Source organism: Talpa europaea (genome assembly GCF_964194135.1).
Source record: "Talpa europaea genome assembly, chromosome: 7".
Lineage (NCBI taxonomy): Eukaryota > Metazoa > Chordata > Mammalia > Eulipotyphla > Talpidae > Talpa > Talpa europaea.
In genome coordinates this window covers 22343573-22364032 of record NC_140074.1, presented here as the reverse complement: position 1 = coordinate 22364032, position 20460 = coordinate 22343573, and the positions used below count along the sequence as shown (strand labels likewise).

The 20460-nt window shown below is 40.3% G+C and overlaps 1 protein-coding gene across 2 annotated transcripts in view; it reads left to right on the top strand.

Annotated features, from left to right (window-relative positions):
* The window catches only part of ADAMTSL1 (ADAMTS like 1), a gene marked incomplete at both ends in the record, with an annotated part of 350834 nt that overhangs the window by 280519 nt on the left and 49855 nt on the right, over window positions 1–20460 (top strand). For both annotated transcript variants that reach the window (XM_084239275.1, XM_084239274.1), the window contains 2 exons: window positions 6444–6572; window positions 14973–15152. In XM_084239275.1, coding sequence (XP_084095401.1) covers window positions 6444–6572; window positions 14973–15152 — 309 coding nt within the window. The remainder of the gene's footprint in view (window positions 1–6443; window positions 6573–14972; window positions 15153–20460) is intronic.

Genomic DNA, 20460 nt, shown 5'->3' with positions numbered 1-20460 from the left:
GTTCAGATTTTTTTTCCCTTTGGGTTTTGGTTTTACTGGGAGTCATACATGCACTAGAATGCTTGGTGAGCATTTGCTCATGGAGCTGCTCATATGTCCCTGCCTGTCCCTCTGACCACTGTCTTTCAGAGTTGGGACAGTGACTGGTTGTCTGAGCACCTCTGCTGTGAAGCCATCATGAGGTGGCCTTCCTTCCCCAGTTCTCTTCAGACCCTTAGATACAGGGTCTAAGGCACATGTGTATAAGCTACACCCTTTGTTCAAGATCTGGGTTTGCTGAGCAGTGAAGCTGTAGTTCCCCTCCTATATTGCTTCAAACAGGAACATAGTCCAAAAGCTAAGGGATATGATGAGGCCTGAGCAAGAATGATTCTCGTAATGCCTTTTTCCATGTCTGACTCTCAGAGGGGCTTGATTCCCCATATGAGACTTTATCATTGAAAAACTTGGCTTTGTTTCTCTCTCTTGGTTTTTCTTAAAGGTGTATGGATGCAAAACTAGGTATAATCTCTTTCTGTATTTAGCTCTCATTCAGCTAAACACAGGTTTACAGATTCAATGAGTTATCTGTAAACTCTGTGACCATAAACAAGCACTGATATCATCTGGCTGAGCTGACTTGCAGGGACAGCACTGCTGCCTGGCTCAGCAAGGGGCTGTCCTGGTACAGCTTGCATGGTGGGGACTCTGTGGTGCTTCTGGCCTCAGCACTTTTTTTCTGTTTTGCCTATGGTGAAAGCCTTCTTGGTGCAGCACACCATGACCTTTTTTTAGTATTCTCTTAGCAAAAACATATAATTTATCGTTTTATTCCCTCTCTGCCTCCCTCAATTTTTCTTAGTCAACGTCCATAAAGTAATTCTGGTTACTATGAAAGTAATTGAGCACAAACATACCAGTTCCCAATGATTAGATGATTGCTCCCAAATAGGTAGGTATGTTGCTATTGTTATTGTCTAGTTGACTGTTAAAATAAGAGCTCCAAGGTGAAATTTGCTAATGAAGAACTAGGGATCTCTCAAAAGAGGTTTCCCAATTCTCACTAGGAATCAGAAAAATCAGATCTAGAAATACTAAAGAAGAATATAACTCATTAATTATCAAATTTGGCTGTGTATCAGAAGTACCCAGAAACTCATTAAAAATCAGAGGCCACAGCTTGCACCTCATCCCCCCAAGACTTAGGTCAAGTAGGTCTGGAGTAGGACTCCGTGCCCTGCCCTGACCCTGAAACACAGTGGGTGCAGATCAGGCGGGGAAATAGGTGCAGCAACACAAGCAAATGCCCACAGTGCATTCCAGTGCAGAATGCATCTTTTTAGTAGATATAAAGGATAAATTGATCAAGAAACATTGTTTTCATTATAGATTACTATTGATTATAAACCCTTAGGTAGTTGTCCTTCAATATCACAGAGGTAGTAGGACAATATAAGCAGCTCATGCTAATATCAGTGCCTCTAGTGACAGGACAAAAGGCCATTGCTTCTCAGAAAAAACTCAATATAATTAATTAAGGCCTGGATTTAATTCAGCGACATTTGAATTTTATAGCTATACACTTGCAGCTATAAAAACGACCTTTATTAAACATTCCTAAAGGAAAAATAACTTGATAATTGTGAGTCTTGTTAGGGAAAAATCTCTAGTCCCCAACCTGCTTTTCCCCATCTGCACTGTTGTTTTTATTACACAGTGAGGCAACTATTATATTATTGCAGGACAGATTATGTTTTTAACAAGTCCCCTGGGGGTTCTGAGAGAGCCAGTCCTCAAAGATTTGGGGCCCCCGGTAACAAGCTACTGGACTTTAGGTCAAAGTTCTAGGGTCTAGTTCAGCCATATTGCTTGCTTGCTCTGTGACGTTGGACAAAGTATGGTGCCTTACTGAGCCTTGGTTCCTTTCTATATAAAAAATTAAAATTGTTTACTTCTCTCAGAGTTGTTATAAAAATAAGAGGAAGTTCAGATAATGCTCAGAGAATACCATATGCACACATATAGTCATGTGCTACATATTTATTGAGGACCTATTATGTGTCAGGAGAAGATGACAGGAATAAAGAAAAAAAACGAGACATAATTCCTATTTTTGTGGAGGTGCAGGGCAGGGACAGAGAGGATGCAGAAATCACACACATGAAATCTGATAGTTCTTCTTGCAGAGAAAAAATTTACGTTGAGATACACAATGGCTGACAGGGGAGTAGAAGGGCACATGCTTTAGATGGGGTGGTTAAAAGTGACCCCACTAGGAGATGATATTTGCATGGACACATAAAGGAACAGAACGGAGCCATGCAGAAGTCTGTAGGTACAGGATGGCAAGGGAAGCAAGGCGCAAGACAGACTGATGTATTGGAGAAGGATGGAAGGCCAGTGTGGCTGGAGCACAGTGGTTGATGGAGCAGTGTGGCTGTAGTGAGGAAAGAGGGTGGACAGCTGTGCCTGAGTATGTAGGGGATGGTTGGTCATGAAAAGTAGTTTAAAATTTTCTTCTAATTTCACTGAAAAAATAGGCACTGAAAATTTAAGCAGAGGAGTGATCTGACTTGTGTTTTAGGAAAAAAATTATTCTGGTTGTTATAAGAGACAGTAGTAAAGGAAGAGAGGAAGTAGAGAGTCCCAGTTTTCTCAGGCCAGTCAGAGAGGATGGCAGCTTTGGAGTAAAGCAACAGCATGGTTATATTTAAAGTGTATTTATTAAAGTGTATCTGGAATTAAAGCTGAGGGGCTTTTTTATGGATAGGGAGATGAGATCAACATAGCAGGTCCTGAAACATCATTTCCTTCAACATTGTTTCCTTGTCACTTGATGAGAAACAAAATCAATTCCCATCCCATCCATGCTCAGTGTGGTGTTTGCATATTTCCCCCTTCTTTGGGTTTTCTTCAGGTTTTCTTCAGATGTGCACGTTAGGATTTTTTGGTGTGTCTGTGTTCTGGTCTAAGGGGAGTGGGGGTAAATGTGTGACTGCTTGAATGTATCTAGTCTAGAGTTGGGTCCTCCCTAGCTACTTGGCTAGGCTCCAGCCATTCATGACCCTGAGCTGGAATAAGTGGACTAGAAAATGAAGGAATGAATGAAGGCAACTTATTGTTTAATATTAGATGTGGTTAGGGTCCTTATTTAGAAGTTTTGTGACATTTCGTCACCAGAAATATGCTATAGTATTGTTACTGTTGTTTATATCAACTAGTCTATAGTAAAATAGCATGGTTCCATAATATGTTGTTTCACTAAAGATTGCAGTTTCCAAGAACTGCTCCCCATTCTGAGTAAGATTGTGACAATAGAATGGTATTTACCAGAGGCAAAGGGAGCAGGGGGAAAAGCTAGTTAAAACAGGTTTAAATAAGATCCAGAGTTTCATAATACAATATGAAATATCTGTGTCTCAATTGAAAATCACTTGTCATTCCAAAAGCCCACTTTTTCCACTCTTATTCAACATAGTGCTGGAAGTTCAATCCAGTGAAATAATGCAAGAAAAGAAAATAAAAGGCCTGCAGATTAGAAAGGAAAAAATAAAATTTGTCCCTGTCACCAACTTAGAAAATACTAAGAACTCTAGCAAAAACATCTTAGAACTAATATGTGAGGGTAACATGGTCACAGGATATATAAAAGTGAACTGTGTTTCTGTATAGTAGCAATGAATATCCTTCAAAAAATCCCCAAATAATTAGGTGTAAAGTCTACCAAAATGTGCACAGGACATGTATGTAGTTTACTACAAAATTCTGATAAAAGAAATGAAAAAGAAAGACAATTGCTATATGATTTCACTCATATGGAATCTAAAAAAATAGCAAATGAACAAACAAACCAGAAATAAATGCTTAGATGTGACAGGGGTGGTTACCAGGAAGGAAGAGGTGGGCTAGGTAGAGCAGGTGTAGGGAAGTCAATTGTACGCTAGTGCATGGTGACCAGGCCTATGTGGTGGGGCATAGTCTGGTATAGACATTTGTCAAGGTGTGACACTGTACTCCTTACAACTTATACAGTCTTGTGAACCATAGTTACCTCAATTTAAAAAAAAAATCAAATAGTCACACAGTATTGATACATTGGAAAATTCAACACTGTAAAGATCTCATTTCACCCCAAGTTGACATACGGGTTTTATGTAACTATCAAAATCCCAGAAAAAATTTTAAGTTTTTGACATTATTCTAAAATTTGTGTAGAGAGGCAAAGAATAGTAAAGTAGAAGGAATCAGCCTAAAACCAATTTCAAAATTAATCATATGGTTACAATAATTAAGACTGCAATTATAGGTAGAGAGACGGACACTAAATCAGTAAAACAAAACAAAGCAAAAGAACCTAGAAAGAGATCCACAAAAATGTGCCAAACATATTTTGACAAATGTGCAAAAGTAATGAAGAGATAGCTTGTTCAATGAATGGTATTAGAGCAATTGAACATTTTTAATATATTTTTTACATAATTTTACATTTTTTGCACAATGTATGCATTTTCATCTACAATTCCCACCCCCCCTTGTTTTGCTCCTATTCCCTCCTCCCCCCACCATAGTGTGTCTCTGGTTTATAGTTGCTTATTGATTTTAATTTTTACTTTATTATAATTAGTCTTTTTCATAGGCAAAAAAACAAATGAACTTTGATCCAAGTGTCACACCTTATATTAGAATTAACTCAAAGCATATCGCAGACAAATATAAAACTTTTAGGGGACATAGCTTTAAGTTCTACATATATGTAACCAGTTCTTGGACTTAGCATCTAAATGATCCATTAAGGAGAAACTTGATAAATTGGACTTCATCAAGATTAAAAACTTTTGCTTTGTGAAAGATCTTGTTAAGATGAAAAGAGAAGCTACTACAGGCTAGGGGAACATCTTTGCAAATCTCATATCTAACAAAGGTCTGCTATCTAGAATATAAAGAACTTCCAAAACTCAACAATAAAAAAATAAAAGTCGAGATGGGAACAGACAAAACCAAACCAATGCACACCCTAGAAATATAACTATAGAACTGAGGCTACCAGAAGGGGAACAAACAAAGAGGGGAGGTGGCCCCATGGGCTGTGGTAGTAGAATATGGTGCCTGTGTGGTAAATGCCTTATGGTAACATACATCTGAAGAGGTATGAACTTGTATCTCTGAATCATATACAGAGTTGTAAGCCAATGTTCCCTCCATTAAAAAAATATAGTGCAAAGGAAAGAAAGGATATATATTCAAAGGACATGAAGAGACAGTTCACCAAAGATATAAGTATGGGAAATAATCACCTAACAGGACATTCAGCATCATCAACCACTAGGGAAATGCAAATCAAAACCATTTTGAGATTGCCACACCTAAAAGAATAACTAAAATTAGAATTAGTGACAGCATGAAATAGTGGCAAGGACACAGAGAAACTAAATCACTCATACATTACTGGTGGGAATGTGAGAGGATTCAGCTACCATAGAAAACAATAGAGCCATTTCTTTAAAAACTAAACAGGCAACTACCACATGACCTAGCAATTGCACTCCTGGGCATTTATCCCAGAGAAATGAAACTTATGTTTACACAAAAAACCTGTACAAGAATGTTTATAGCAGCTTTATTTATATAGCTCAAATCTGGTTACAGCCAGATGTCCGTCCAGGTGACTGGCTAAATAAACTGTGGTGTATCCAAACCATGGAATACTACTCAGCAATAAAAGGGAGCAAACTATGACATATAAAACTGTGGTACCACTTGAGACCTGGAAGAATCTCCAGAAAAGTATTTTAAGCAAAAAAATAAATAACCACTCAAAAAAGGTCACATACTGTATGTGCTATTTATACAATGTTCTTGAAATGTCAAAATTAGAGAAATGGAGAACAGATTAATGGTTGCCAAGGGATGAAGGTAGGATTAGCAAAAGCAGAAAGATTCCTTGAACTGATAGTAATGCTTTTTAGTTTAACTTTATCAATGTCAAATTTCCTGCTATTACAATGTACTCTAGTTTTGTAAAATGTTACTTTGGGGAAAACTGGGCAGAGAAGGTACACCAGATTGTTCACTGTTGTTTCTTACGACTGCATGTCAATCCACAATTATCCCAAAGTTAAAAGTTTGATTTTTAAAAATAAGCCTTTAAAAATCTAATGTATAGACTCATTTGTTCATTTAATGATGAAATGTATAGACCAGCCCAACATTTGGAAATCATGCTCTATTCCTCAGATTCTTCAATCCTTTTTTTTTTTCTCCTAATAATTCTTTGGTAGGTTGGTTGGTAGGTAGGTGTGTAGGTAGGTGGGTAGTGCAGTTACAAGTTTTTCAAAGTCAAACATGGTTAGGGATAAAATCCTGGGTCTGCCAGTTGTCCATTGTCAGTCATCCCATATTTCAAGGGTGTGTTCCAGGTCCACCGCCACCTTGTAGTAAAATTTCTTATTCCTTCTCCCCTTCAGGGAAGCCACTAGTAAAAGCATCGCGAATGACTGTGATCAACACTGAAGAACCTGCCATCACGGTGGATGTGGGTGGCATCATCAAAACAGTGCGGGGAGTGAACGTTACCATTAACTGCCAGGTTGCCGGTGAGAAATTTTTCATGTGTTAATTCATTTTTTCATATGATAATGGAGTCCTGTGCTAGCTTGGTGGTTGCAAACAAAAAGATAACTTGTGTTCTGGAGGATTCAAGGCCAGTAAGAAAGCCAAGGCATGAACCCCAGTTACTCTGAAAGTGGAAAGTGCTACAGAAGTTTAGGGGAGGTAGGATTAATTTTTACTAGGATAGATGTGGTAGAAGAGGTGGCTTTTAAAAATAAAAAATAAAATAAAACTATGTCAGGCTCGCCCTGACAGAATGTGAACACTCAAAGATGGTGGCAAAGGGTATTGTAACTGGATGAGAGTGTGAGGAAATTCATAGATGTAGCAAAGCATCAGGGAACAGTGTATAATTGAGTCTGGATGGAGCCCTAAGTGCAGAAATGGTGTGAGGGGACTTTAAACTTCAGTCAGGTGGGTTACAACTTCCCCATGAAAGAGCTTGAATGCTTGGTCAGGCAGCTCAAAACAAAAGGCTGATGGAGAGGGACATGAAGGACCCCTGCTTCCACAAGAGTGAGTCTCCAACAATGCATAAAATAGATCAAAGCAAGGCAGCTGGTTGAGAGAGGTCATTTAAGAAGTCACTATATATTTACCCGAAGGACACAGAAACATTAATTCAAAAGGGCACCTGCACCCCTATCTTTATAGCAGCACTATTTACAATAGCTAAGCTTTGGAAACAACCCAAATGCCCAAAAATAGATGACTGGATCAAGAAGATGTGGTACATATACACCATGGAATATTACTCAGCATTCAAAAAAGATAAACTCATGCAATTTGCAGCAACTTAGATGGAGCGAAATAAGCCAGAAAGAAAAAGAAAAATATCAGATGGTCTCACTCATAGCAGAAATTTAGAAAACCTGAATAAGGGACCAGGAAAAAGACTAATTATAATAAAGAAAAAATCAACAAGCAACTATAGATCAGAGACACACTATGGAGGGGTGGGGGGGTAGGGGGAGGAGAGGAGGGATTAGGGTCAGAATGAGGGGGGGTGGGAATTGTATAGGGAATATAACCAAAATGAAAATGCATACATTGTGCGAAAATGAAAAACTATGTAAGAATTATATAAAATTAATTTTTTTAAAAAAAAGAAATCACCATAGTAGTTTAGAGGAGTAAGTAGTAATTTAGATGGTAAATAATCATCTGAAAAGATTTTCAACATCATCAACCACTAGGGAAATGCAAAATAAAACCATCTGGAGATCTCTCTCCACACCTACCATAATGACTAAAATTAAAACTAGTGATTGCATTAAACAGTGGCAAGGACACGGAGAAACTAGGGAATGTGAAAGGATTCAACTAGGGTTGAAAACAATAGAGCCATTTCTTTAAAAACTAAACAGGCCACTACCATGTGAAAACTCAGGGCAGTGGTGGGAGAAAGGTGAGGAGTGAGTGAATGGTGGAGGTGAGAACCACAGGACCCAGGCCCCTGCCCACATCAGAAGTGGGTCAGAGCCATCAAGAAAAACTCGAGGACTGTTGGAGTTGTGACATAGACATTGTCTTCCCGTCAGCCTTGCAAAGGCAGGAGGGCCCTCCCTGGTGGCACAGCGGATTGAGCACTGCCCTGTGTGGCTGTCTGCAGCCTCTGCAGCACGGGTTCGATTCCCAGCTGGCCAGGGAGAAACCCACATGGCGCAGCAGACCTCTCCTGTCTCGCCCCCTGCTCCCCTCAGCAGTGTCTTCAGTCCGTCTGCCTGTTCTGCTCCCTGCTCTGTCTCTGGTGAATCCTCTCACCCTCCCGTGTCTCTGACTATACCCCAGTTCTTTTATAAATAAGTAAATCTTTAAAAAAAATTTAAAAAAAGAAAGGCACAGGAAGTGGGGGAATGATGGACATTAGGAGGTGCTGGTAAGCTCTTTATAAAGATATTTACCATCCATTAAGAAAACAGAAAACACCAAATGTAGAGGCAAAAAGCCTAACTGCTAAGTCTCCCTTTCTGTGCACCAGACATTGTGATGTTGATCCTAAGGGTTTTCACTCGCACAATGGAAAGAAGGGAGGGTATCTTGTGCCAAGGTGCAGCCCTGGACTCTCTTGTGGTGCACCCAAACCAGGGCTCCCCTGTCACTCCCTGTCTGCAGGTGGGGAGACTGTGGCATCTCCTGTTCTGGGGCTTCTTCATCAGATCTCAGTCCATCATCAGAGGATCTATCTCCATGGAGATTTAAAGCCAGAGAACTCATCCTAAAATAAGTTGGAAGAATTTTAACCTAAAGTGTGTTGTTTGCAAAGAACAGTGAGGTCTGTTTTCTTTAAAATATTCTGGTAGCTCCAGAAAGCCAGAAATGTAAATCTATCTCTGTCATCACACATGAGTTTCTTCTTTGTAAATCTCCCCTACACTTGCGTGTCCAACTTCCTCAATGAAACCTAGACCCAAACCCCTGCAGCCCTGTATTCCCATCTGGGGAGTGAGAGAGAAATCGTGACCCCTGAACATGCTGCCCCTCCCTGCAGGGACCAGAGTCTCGGGCAGAACCAGCGCTCGCTCCCACCAGCTCACTGAGTGCCTGCACGAGATGCACACTGACTGGATATAATGGGCCATTTGGGGTGTGCTCTTGAGACTTGGGATTGGAAGGAGTAAAAGAATGGGGAGCCAAAGGCAGTAACATGAGGAATTGGGAATTTAAAGAAAGAACCAGATTCTGAGAGAACCAGAATCCAGGGAGAGCCATGGGGAGTCCCACGTACTACACCAGCTTTTGCCAACTCTCCTTGGGTGTCTGTCTCTCCAACTTCATCCAGAGACTCACTCTTGGCAACCTTGAAGTGAGATCTAGGCTGTTACGTCCAGTTTCTGCCTGGCCATGTACATTATCGTCCTTATTTTTATTTTTATGAATAGACTCATCTTTATTAATCATGGGTAATAAACTAAATTCGCTTCATTGTCCTCGTTTAAAAATAAGATATTAATTAAATGTGTGTGGTAAAAGATCCTGATTTTGATTACGTAGTTTAACTGTGAGTCTCCAAAATACTGATAGCTCTAATGACAGAAGGAATTGCTTTACTTTGCTGCCACAAGTGCCTCTTTGGGCTCCCTTACTGGTTATAGAAGAGGCTACTTTAAGAATATGACATAATTACAAAGAGTAACTTGTGTCCTTACATGTTTTGTTGTTAGCAGTTTTTCCTTAAATAACTTTTTGCACATGTATGCTTTCTACTTGTAAAATGCAGCCTCACAGATTTTTTCCAACCCTTAAGCATACAAGATATTAAGCTTTGAATATGACAGCTCTCTCTCGAAAAGCGATCCAGTCCATTGTCCAACTCCCACAGTTGTCTATTTGATAAGAGTTCAGAAAACTGAGTAAGAAATAAAGGGTTGCAGAAGGAGGGGATATTTCAGACCTGGGGAACAGGATGTGCAAAGGAAGTGAGTGAAGTAGCAAGAACACATTCTATCTGAAGGAGTAAAATATGGCTGGTGTGGTTGTAGTGCAGTGAGCAGAAAAAAAAGTGGCAGGGACATGGGGGGCAGTGGTCTTATATACTGTAAGGGTTTGGTCTTATATATTATAGTAGATCATTGTACAATTTGGGATTTGTCCTAAGGGCAAGGGAAGCTTTTAAAGGACTAACTTTTGAGATAAAATTGTCAGGACTAATGATGTAGAAATAAATAACTGAAGAATAAATGATGCACAGCATATTAGCTAGGGTAGGGTAGACTCTTAGTTAGGTTGACCCCCAAATGTGTAGTGGGTCAAACACATTAGAATTTGTTACTGCTTACCTAAGAGCCCAGAATGTTCATGGTCAGCTGCCTCACATAGAATGTTGTAAAATGCTGGCTCTGTTCTGTTGCACACACGCCTTCCAGGGACTCCCTGGTGGTTATCTCTATGCTGTCAACCAGCTGAGGGAAAGAATAAAGTGTGGAAGATGGTTGGGAAGGTTTTTAAATACCACACCTGAAAAAAGGACACATTACTAGTTCTCACATTCCCTCTTAGTCACATGGTCAATTACAACTAAAAGGGAGGTACCCTACCTGGGTGCCCAGGAAAAAGAAGAAGACTGGTTTTGTGAACAACTACCAGTATCTGCCACAATCTATGTGGAAAAATGTAGAAGGCTGACATTTAAGTTAGTGTATCCATTCCTTTTCTTGCCTTAAGCCATCAAAGAAAATTCTAGAATTTATCTTGTCAAGATGCACCTTTCAGTGGATGCCCCACCTTGAGATGTTGACAAGCTGCCATAGAGCAAGCAGCCTTCCAAATAGAACAAGTGGTCTAGTTAAGAAGAATATCCTGTCTGGGATTAAAATAATAATGTAGCATCACCATACCTGGCAGCTCAGTGGAGATTAGAGGCACTAATCCTTTAATGATATCAACTTACAACCCATTATGCCCAGACTCATTTATTGATCCTTTCAAGCCACAGGGAGAGTATTGTGTTGTTGATAAGATATGCCACAAAGGGGGGGAAAGTAAGTCAGGTTTCTTTTCCTTCCCTTTTTTAGACACAAAGCATAGCAGGAGTCCAGAGCATGGAACCAGTCCAAGTCATTTGTCAACAGCATCGATTTGGACTTTGTTCTGTGGTAGAGTGTATTTTCTGTCATTTTTCAGACATTTCTTTCTGTAGAATGTGCTGTCACATCACAACAGGCTAGAAAAAAGCAATCTTCCACAGTCTAAGACTGAGCTTCTCAACAAGAAAAGAGCTAACACAGCTAGCGCACATGGGTTCTGGAAACCTCCCTCCTAACAATAATCTTGCTGTTACAATTACAACAGAAAGATTAATTCTGAAAGTAAAAAACACTTAAGGATTTCACAGTTCAGAAACAACTGTACAGTGACTCAGCTCTTCTCTAAAGAATTTGTCTGGTAGATGGCAGGTAGTGTTGTGTAGTTGCTAAGACAGCCTGCAGGGCATCAAGTGTGTGAGTTTGGATCCCCCCCTTGCTATGTGTAGGTCACTGATTGGCCACGGGGTGAGGAATAGCAGGAAACAGAGACTTTATCCCCAGTAATCATTCAGGGACCCAAACTAATGTGACTTTAGGCAGATTTCTTAATCTCTTTTAGTGCTACTTTTCTCACTGGTGAAATGGAATTAATAATAGTGCCTTATAGGATTACTGTGAAAATGTGATTATATATCTATAAAATCCTTTGCTTATAGCACCCATTCAGTAAATGTTCTCCTCCCTTGAATATAGTCAGGATATCCTTGCCTCTGTGTACTCCAGTGTTTGGGTATGCCATAGGTCACGTTAGGCAAATCTGCCTGGTACTTTTCTGAGGGACTCTGGCACACACAATGAATGGTGATGTTTTCTAGCCTGTCATTGTAATCGTGAGAGAAAAAGAAAAAAGACTTCTATGATGCCTCATTTATTTTTCCTCTTCCCTTGTTCTCACTCTGTTTGTAATATGTCAGAGCAAGTCATGGAAGGACTGAGAAGAATCCAATACATCTTTTTGGTGTCATTCTTTGCTTAAAGCCTACCAGTCCCACTTGCAGGAAGCCTCTAAAATGTGACACCATACTAAGTCCTCCATGGGCAGATGCGTGTTGCAGGCCCATGGGCCCGAGTGCCTCTGGGAGCGCTTCCCTAATAATATATGGAAGACCAGTTCCTACATAGTTTCTCTTCTCTTGGCGCTGCTGTCACTTCTATGGCTCTACTTTAACAAAGCTGGAGGTTACAGACCTGAGCTCACGGAGGCATGAAGCAAAGAGTGATGACAGTACTGGAAGAAGCTGATAGCTACATCCTGGGAAAGCAGGAGATAGCTGCCAGGTCTCTCTCCTTCCCTGGTTTTCTCCCTCTCCCTCCCCCTTCCTCATCCTCCCCTTCCCACCTCATTTTCTCCTCCCTGTATCTCTCTGCAGACTGCTCTGCAGGAGCACAGACCCTGACCAGAGAAGGACACATGGCGAGCAGTGGGTTGCCTTGCTTCAGGATTGTCTGTGTTGCACACACACACACTGTACACTCCATCTGCATGTAGATGGACCACTCGCTCCCTAGTGCAGTTAGCCATCACCCTTTTGTCAGTGAAACTGAGGCTGTTTTAGTCCAGTTCTCTTGCTCTGCAACAGCCTTAGTTCCTACTGGGGACTACATGCTTGCTACCCACAGCCCTTCCCCAAAGGCAGGTGCAGGAGACAAGGACTATGTGTTGCAATGGAAATACTTGTAGAAATCTTATTGAAGCATTTGTAGAATCTCATTTTTCCTTGTGCTATTTCGGGGAGAAGTGACTGGGAATGTTTTCTTCAACTTATTTTCAGAGACTTTCTTCTGATGCTGTGGATTATGTTTGTTTGTTTCAGGTAAAAACTGAGGTTAGAGTCCAATGTCCAAACTGGCATGCCTGGGCATCATGATGCTCTTGCTCTCCCTAGTGGTGCTAGAGTGAAAAATTAACTTTTCTGCCTCTCACCTACATCTTTTTCTCCAGGTCAATTTAAAGACCCAACCAACCCTGCTCATGCACCTGAGCATCATTGTACAGGCTTCTCTGATGGAACAAGGATCCATATCCAATTCTCTGTTGCCTTCCTCTTCCAGCCAGTATGGTACTCCCTGGTGATTCACACTGAATTAAGGGTAATCTGAATATAAGAAAAGATCTGACAATCATTGAGGATAACAGGAAGAAAGGGCCTATAGGTTGACCAGACACTTGGCAACCACTTTAGGCCACCATTTTAAGCCTGGGAAACTCTACCACAGGTAGCCAAGTAGTCAGGACACTAGTAAATCGCACAAAGTAGCTCACTGTTAGTGAGGGCACATGAGGCCGTCTTCCCAGCCCAACCCCACTTCCTATCACTGGGACCTCGAGAATAGCAGGTGCTTATGGACCATCATGAGGGCTGTTGAGCTGGGTATTACAGAGTAGACTGCAAGGTCATTTTGTTCATTAGATTGAAGGACAAGTAATAGGTGCAGGGGCAATTCCCTGAAGGCATCTGTGTCCTCAATGGTAGGCTGTCTACTAAGGGCAGCACTGTCCATGCTGCCCAATGAAAAGGTCTCACTCTTTGACTGCTCCTGGCTTTGTCTCCTATCTACCAGGATTTAACATTCTAAACATGCCCTGGATGTGTGCTCAAGAGTTCATTGAGTAAGCTTTGTGAGCTGGGTCAGTGGTTAGGAGGTACAAGGGTTGGTGCTTTATGTTTCCCAGAGACTTGGATTAATCCCACAGACTTTTTGTTTCCTCACTCACTCAGAGCTCGACCTCCTATGCAGACCACCTTAGGAGACTTGTCCTAGCTGGGCTCTGCTTCAGCATGTAAATCACAGGGAAATTTCCTAAGGAATTTGATTGCCTCCTTGTTTTGATCTACTTAGACTACTATAATAAAATACCATAGATTGGGTGATTTAAAAGAAGATTATTTCTCACAGTTCTGCAATCTGGGAGTTCCAAGATGAAGTTGCCAGCCCATACATTCAGCTCCTGGTGAGCCTCTCTATCTGCCTTAAGTCAGCTGTTTTCTTGCTGTTCCCTCATATGATAGCTAATTCTCTGCTCTCCTCCTGTAAGTGTACTAATGTCCTCGTCACATAACCAGATCTGATCCTATATACTCACCACCTACTACCACCTAACTGGGGTTAGGATTCCCACATATCAACTTGGGGATGGGGGAGAGCTTAAACCTTCAGTCCATAATACCCCTAGAGGACAGAGCCTGATTCCCAAAGACATACCATCCAATTCCCCAGCTCCTTCCCTCCCTCCTTCTCTCTCTCTCTCTCTCTCTCTCTCTCTCTCTCTCTCTCTCTCTCTTCTCTCTCTCTCTCTCTCTCTCACAATAACTTGGATTGAGGAGGAAGCAGAGTACTTTCTTTCTATCTTTTTCTATGGTGCTATTGATACCATAGTCTTGTGATCTCTTATTGTAAGAAAATGTATAGGTTTTATTTATAGATATATATATAGATATATAGATATATAGTGCCAACTCTGATAAGAACCTAGCAACTTGTGTCTGTCTGGTATACCTGTGTGTGTATTAGCATTTTATAGCTTTTTATTGAAGTATAGTACTTCTACAGAAAATACATCATAAAGATACCAAATCAGCCCAGGCCAATAAATAGCATCACATCATGAGTGGCCAAGCCTCTTCCACCCGCTAAGAGGCCAAGCCTCTTCCACCGCCCTTCCTATTAACAGCATAGATTGATGTCCTAGTTATTTTTACTTATGGACATATCCAAGATATTAGTTTAGCCAAAGGATGGTAGAAGATTCCCAGGCAGATGTCTGCCAAGGGACTGCAAATGCCTCACTAGCAACCTCCGAATGTGTTTAGTCATGAGGTTTTTGTTTTGTTTTTTTTTTTTTGTTTTTCTTCCTAGGTGTACCTGAAGCTGAAGTCACTTGGTTCAGGAATAAAAGCAAACTGGGATCCCCTCAACAGCTGCACGAGGGCTCCTTGCTGCTCACAGATGTGTCCTCCGCGGATCAGGGCCTGTACTCCTGCCGGGCAGCCAATCTGCATGGGGAGCTGACTGAGAACACCCAGCTACTGATCCTAGGTAAACATCTGGAGGTTGGCTGCCTCCTCTAGACCCAGTTGGGGGTGGCTGGGTAACCTACCCCCATCAAGTTAAGTTCATAAAGGTAAAATCAATAGCCTTTCACTTCTCTCCATCTTAGAGCTTCTGATAAAGCACAGGCTTTTGGTCCAGGAAGACATCAGATAATGCTGGCTCTACTGCTTACCCGTGACCTTGGACAAGTTACTTAACTTTGCTAGACGCAGATGTTGGTCTGTATGCAGAAACCTGCAAAATAAGGATTATCCATATCAGGAGTGGGGGAGGGTCCTGTCAAAGAGAGCTAATAGAGTTAAAGCTATTATTTTTTACTCCTCCTACATTAGGTGCTTCTTTAAAAAAGCATATGGAAACTGTAGATTACCCCCTCTAGAAAAATTCATACATGTGAAATTTTTCATATAATTTCAGAAAGTTCATGGTTTAATCCCCCTAAAGTTCACACATGTGCACCCATGCACACAAACACACACGGTCTTTGTCCATTCAGGCAGCTGTAACAAAATACCACAGACTGCTTAACTTATAAGCAACGGAAATTTATTTCTCACACGTCTAGCAGCTGGAAGTCCAGGATCAGAGCACCAGTGTGATCTGGGGAGGACCTTCGTCCATGTTGCCTCTGCCAGCTTCCTGCAAGGTCCCCATATAACAGAAGGGATGGGCCAGCTCTCTGCACTCTCTTTTAGAAGAACTCTAATTCCATTTTAGGGGGGCTGTCCTCTGATCTAATCACCTCCTCAAAGTCTCACGTCTGATAAATCACCCCATGGAATGATTAGGATTTCACCATGAATTTGGGAAGACACAAACATGTAAACCATAAGACCCCAAAACATAAAACCCCTGATTTAAGAGTGTAACACAATTCCTAGCATAAGTAAGTTACTTTAAAATGACAGCAATTACCGAGATACCATCTAACACTTGCCCTTGTCCAGTGCTAGACTCCGCCATATTATGATCTGTAGACTTTTTTTTGTCCCACAAATTAGGGACCCTCTGCTTCTCTTCCCACTCAGTCTATGAGTTGATAGAAATAGAGTAAAAAACTTATGTTTTGTCTTTAAGAAAATACAATTATTAGAGCACTTATGCTAACTTTCTCTTTTTTGAGACTTCTTTTTAATTTTGTTGATTTGCCAATCATTTACATAACTGTAATTTGGGGCACACACCTTCACCCTTCCATATGTTGTGCTAGTTTTCTCACCAGGAGAAAATTATCATTCCAAGGGGGAAAAAAAGGAAATATGACAAATGTAAACAGTTATGTACTACACATATATACACATACATATTTTATAGACTTCCTCAGAGGAAAATAATTAAACTTTACACATGTATTCTCACACACCAAATTAATGATATACCAAAGCGCAGGGTCCCTGGCCCTTGCACACTCAGGTTTCAGAGAGACCCAGATGGACTTTCTTTTTTTTTCTTTTTTTTCTTTTTTTTAAGATTTATTTATTTGTGCATACAAGAGCTGGGGTATAGGCCAGAGATGCAGGGGGGTGAGAGGATTCACCAGAGACAGAGTGGGGAACAGAACAGGCAGATTGACCAAAATATACTGCTGAGGGAAGCAGCAGGTGAGATAGGAGAGGTCTGCTGCACCATGTGGGTTTCTCCCTGGCTGGACATCGAACTCATGCTGCAGAGGCTGCAGATAACTTCATAGTGCAGTGTTTAACCCCTTGCACCACCAGGGAGGCCCCCAGATGTACTTTCTTCTCACCAGTGGTTGCATAAACCCTCAGTCACTTTAGGAAGCCTCAGAAATCAGCTCAGTGAAGGATGTCATTTCTTTTGTGCTGGGTTTCATGCAGCTCAGCTGCCATTCTGGAGCCCCAGGCCCAGAGACTGTTGCCCCACACTGAATTATAGTGCTTGCTGATGGTTTTCTCCTCTCTGAAGCCCTTCAGTGTCCTCTCTGCTAGCAGAGAGGAAAGGCTGGGCTGTGTGGCTGCTACTGTAGCCCCACCATTGAAGCATGTGTGTCCTACAAGCTTGTCTGACAGCGTTCTACTCTAATACAGTGTGACTGTGAACATGGATTTTGAAGAGTGTGTAACATCTTTCCATTTTATTCAGACTTGGTGGGGAAAGCCACTATTTTCACTCTTCAGTGTCAGACCTTGCTTGATAAGCAGTCTTGATTACTAATCAAAGTTTGTTTATTTATATAGATACTTTATGAGCATAGAAGTAATGTCTCCTCTTTAAAATAAGCCCTAAAGTGTCTTAATTTTTAAAGGGGGAGGGAGACTTTGTATAGAAAGCTGTTTCATATGGAGTTCTGGGACTTTACCTGTAAGTCTGGAGACTTAAGTGCAATAAGACATTTATTCATATAGCCAGTGGATGAATAACTATTAAGTGTTACCTCTCAGACTGTACCCCAGCATCCATACATTGGATCTTCAACACCATGGAAATGGTGGCAAAAAGTGAAAGGGGGGAATTATTAGGGGGAGTGGATGTCCTGAGCTAATTCCATACAGGCTTTGTAGATGCCACCCCGACTCCATCAAGACACCGGGAACTACAAATCCCAAGATCCCCAAAGGGAAGTTGCGAGGACCTAAGGATGGAGTTAAGCAGCCATTTTCTCTGTTTGTAAATAAAAACCAGCCATGTTAGCGGGGTTGGGCACACTTGGCTCATGCTCTTGGCCAGGCAGGTTTGGTCTCATGGGTCATTTGGAATTCCAGGTCGGTGGAACAGATAGGACACATTTAAGAATTTATCTCCCTCCTTTCTCCCTGAGTTATACATTTCCTCATTCACCTTCCCTTGTAAAAAAAAAAAAAACCTTTTGTTAACCTTTAAAAAAAATAATAAGTGTTACCTCTAAGTTCCATGTAGTGCTTAGGAGAAATACAGGAAGTGAGCTCTATCTTTGGAGAATTTATAGGAAGATCAAGTGGAGATGTATCCAAAAAACCCACATACAGAAGCTGTAAATTAGAAGGGGCCAATATTTAGACCAAGGACATCCAATGGTTTTGAAGATGGGATATAGCCTCCCCTTTTGACTTTTAGTAAACAAGCAAACACTCCTTGAATTTCAATATTCTTGAAGAAGTATTCAATTTCAGTATTTTTGAAGAAATTTGATTTCCCTCAATATTCAAAATTTAATTTCAGTAGTCTTAAGGGAATATTAAGAAGAGTAGGAGGAAGAATCTTGAATTGTATAAACTACCATCTGGGTACATGACTCTCAAAATAGGAACAAAGACATTTTCCTCATTCTATAAAAATGAACATTTCTTTTCACTCTCTTTTTAAATATGAAATTCTCCCCATATCTCCACCTCACCCCCATCTTCTCAACTTAAGTACATGAGGACTTTTGCTCTTCCTTGCCTCTAGCTGTAGATATATATAGTATTGGAAATATAAATGAAATCCTTTATATATAAATGAAGATTCTGGCTCAACACTAAAAATTTTGAAGTTATTTTAAACTATCCCAGTAATAATTTAATAATGTTACCTCATCCAAAACTTCCAACCATGAAAATATTTTTCAGTTATGTGATTTAGTCATGATATATGGTCTTGAAGCAATGATTATAACTGGCATACACAAAAATTCAACAAAATAGCCATAATGATATTTCAGATAACTAAGACCTTCCCTCTTGTTTTCTTTTTTTTTTTTACTCATCATCCTCCCTTATCCCATTCTCTGTGTAGATGTCTAATATTTTTCTTTGTCATTCTGACTTGCTTTATTACACATAATGGCCCTCAAATTCCCACCATTTTTCTATAAATCACAGCATTTCATCTTTCTTTGTATTACAAAGTGTGAATATACCACATCTTCTTGATCCAAACATCTATCAAGTGCATTAAGTCTCCTTCCATGACCTAACTACTGTAAGTAGTGTGGCAATAAGTACTATATAACATGTAGGTGTTTTGCACTTATGACGCATAGTCTTTAGATAAAGCCACCATAAACTTTTAAAATCAAAGTATTTCAGGTTTCTCATCAATTTATAAGATGAAGAAATTTATATTCAAATGGATCAAGTGACTAGCCCAAGTTAGTAGATGACAGAGCCACAGTTTGCACTGACCCTAAGCATGCTGTCTTTTCTCTCAACCATTTAAAGTGTTTATATATATATATATAATATCTTTATACTTTTTGATTATTATAGTTACATGAAACATCTGAAGCTCATCATTATTTTCTTTAATGAAAGGCAGAGGAAACAGATAAGTTTTTGAAGTAGACACAGATGCCATCATGACTTATTTGTTATCTCTTATAACTACTTAATGAGGGGACAAGCACATAGTAGGTCCTCACTAAGCCATGTTGTAATGACCATCCATCTCAAGAGCATTGCTCCTGCTTCGCTTTCCATTCCATCCAATTCTGTAGAAGAAAATGTGGGAGCTGGTCTTAGAGCATGAATTGCAGTGTGTTAAGAGATGCAGGAAGAGGGGGGGCAAAGGGATTCTGCTGCTTTTCCAGGAGAATCAAGGGTCATCCCACCACTAGGTTCAACAGGCTATTGACTCTTATTCTCTAGTGGAAATGATAAGGAGGACACTCTGTGTCCCATTTTTTGTCACCTTGGGCTCTATTTAATTGTGACCCCTGATGGCTTCCTCCCTGACTCCTTATAAGATTTTGAATAACAAACAATCCCTGTATTGCTTGTCTAGGTCCTACTTGGGCATTAAAAATTCAACCGCAGCTTCTCAGCTGGACCACTTTCTTCATGGAGATTCATTTTCATAGATTTATAGATTTCTTTTTAGTAATAAATTCCTGTGGTGTATTCCTATATGTGGGGACAATAACAAATTGCTTCCATATAAAGGATAAGAGTTACAGGGAAAAAATGAATAGGTATAACATGAATACTATAGCTTACACTGCTGTATGATATATAGGAAAATTAAGAGTTCTCATCACAAGGGGAAATTTTTTTTCTTCATTTCTTTTTTTCCTCTTTTTCATTGTGCCTACATGAGAAAATAGATGTTAACTGAAACTATTGTGGTAGTCATGTCACAATGTATGTAAACCAAACCTTTATGCTATATGCCTTAAATTTGTACAGTGATGTCTGTCAATTATTTTTAAAACAGCCGGGAAAAAAATGAAAACAATTCAGCATGGGATTTGGCATACATTAAATGCTAAAGAAGTATTGGATATTTAAATGTGTCTTTATATATATATGGTTTAATTTGCCTACACATTTATGGGGACCTGATGGGACACAGCAAGGAAGTCCTGAAGTCAGCATGC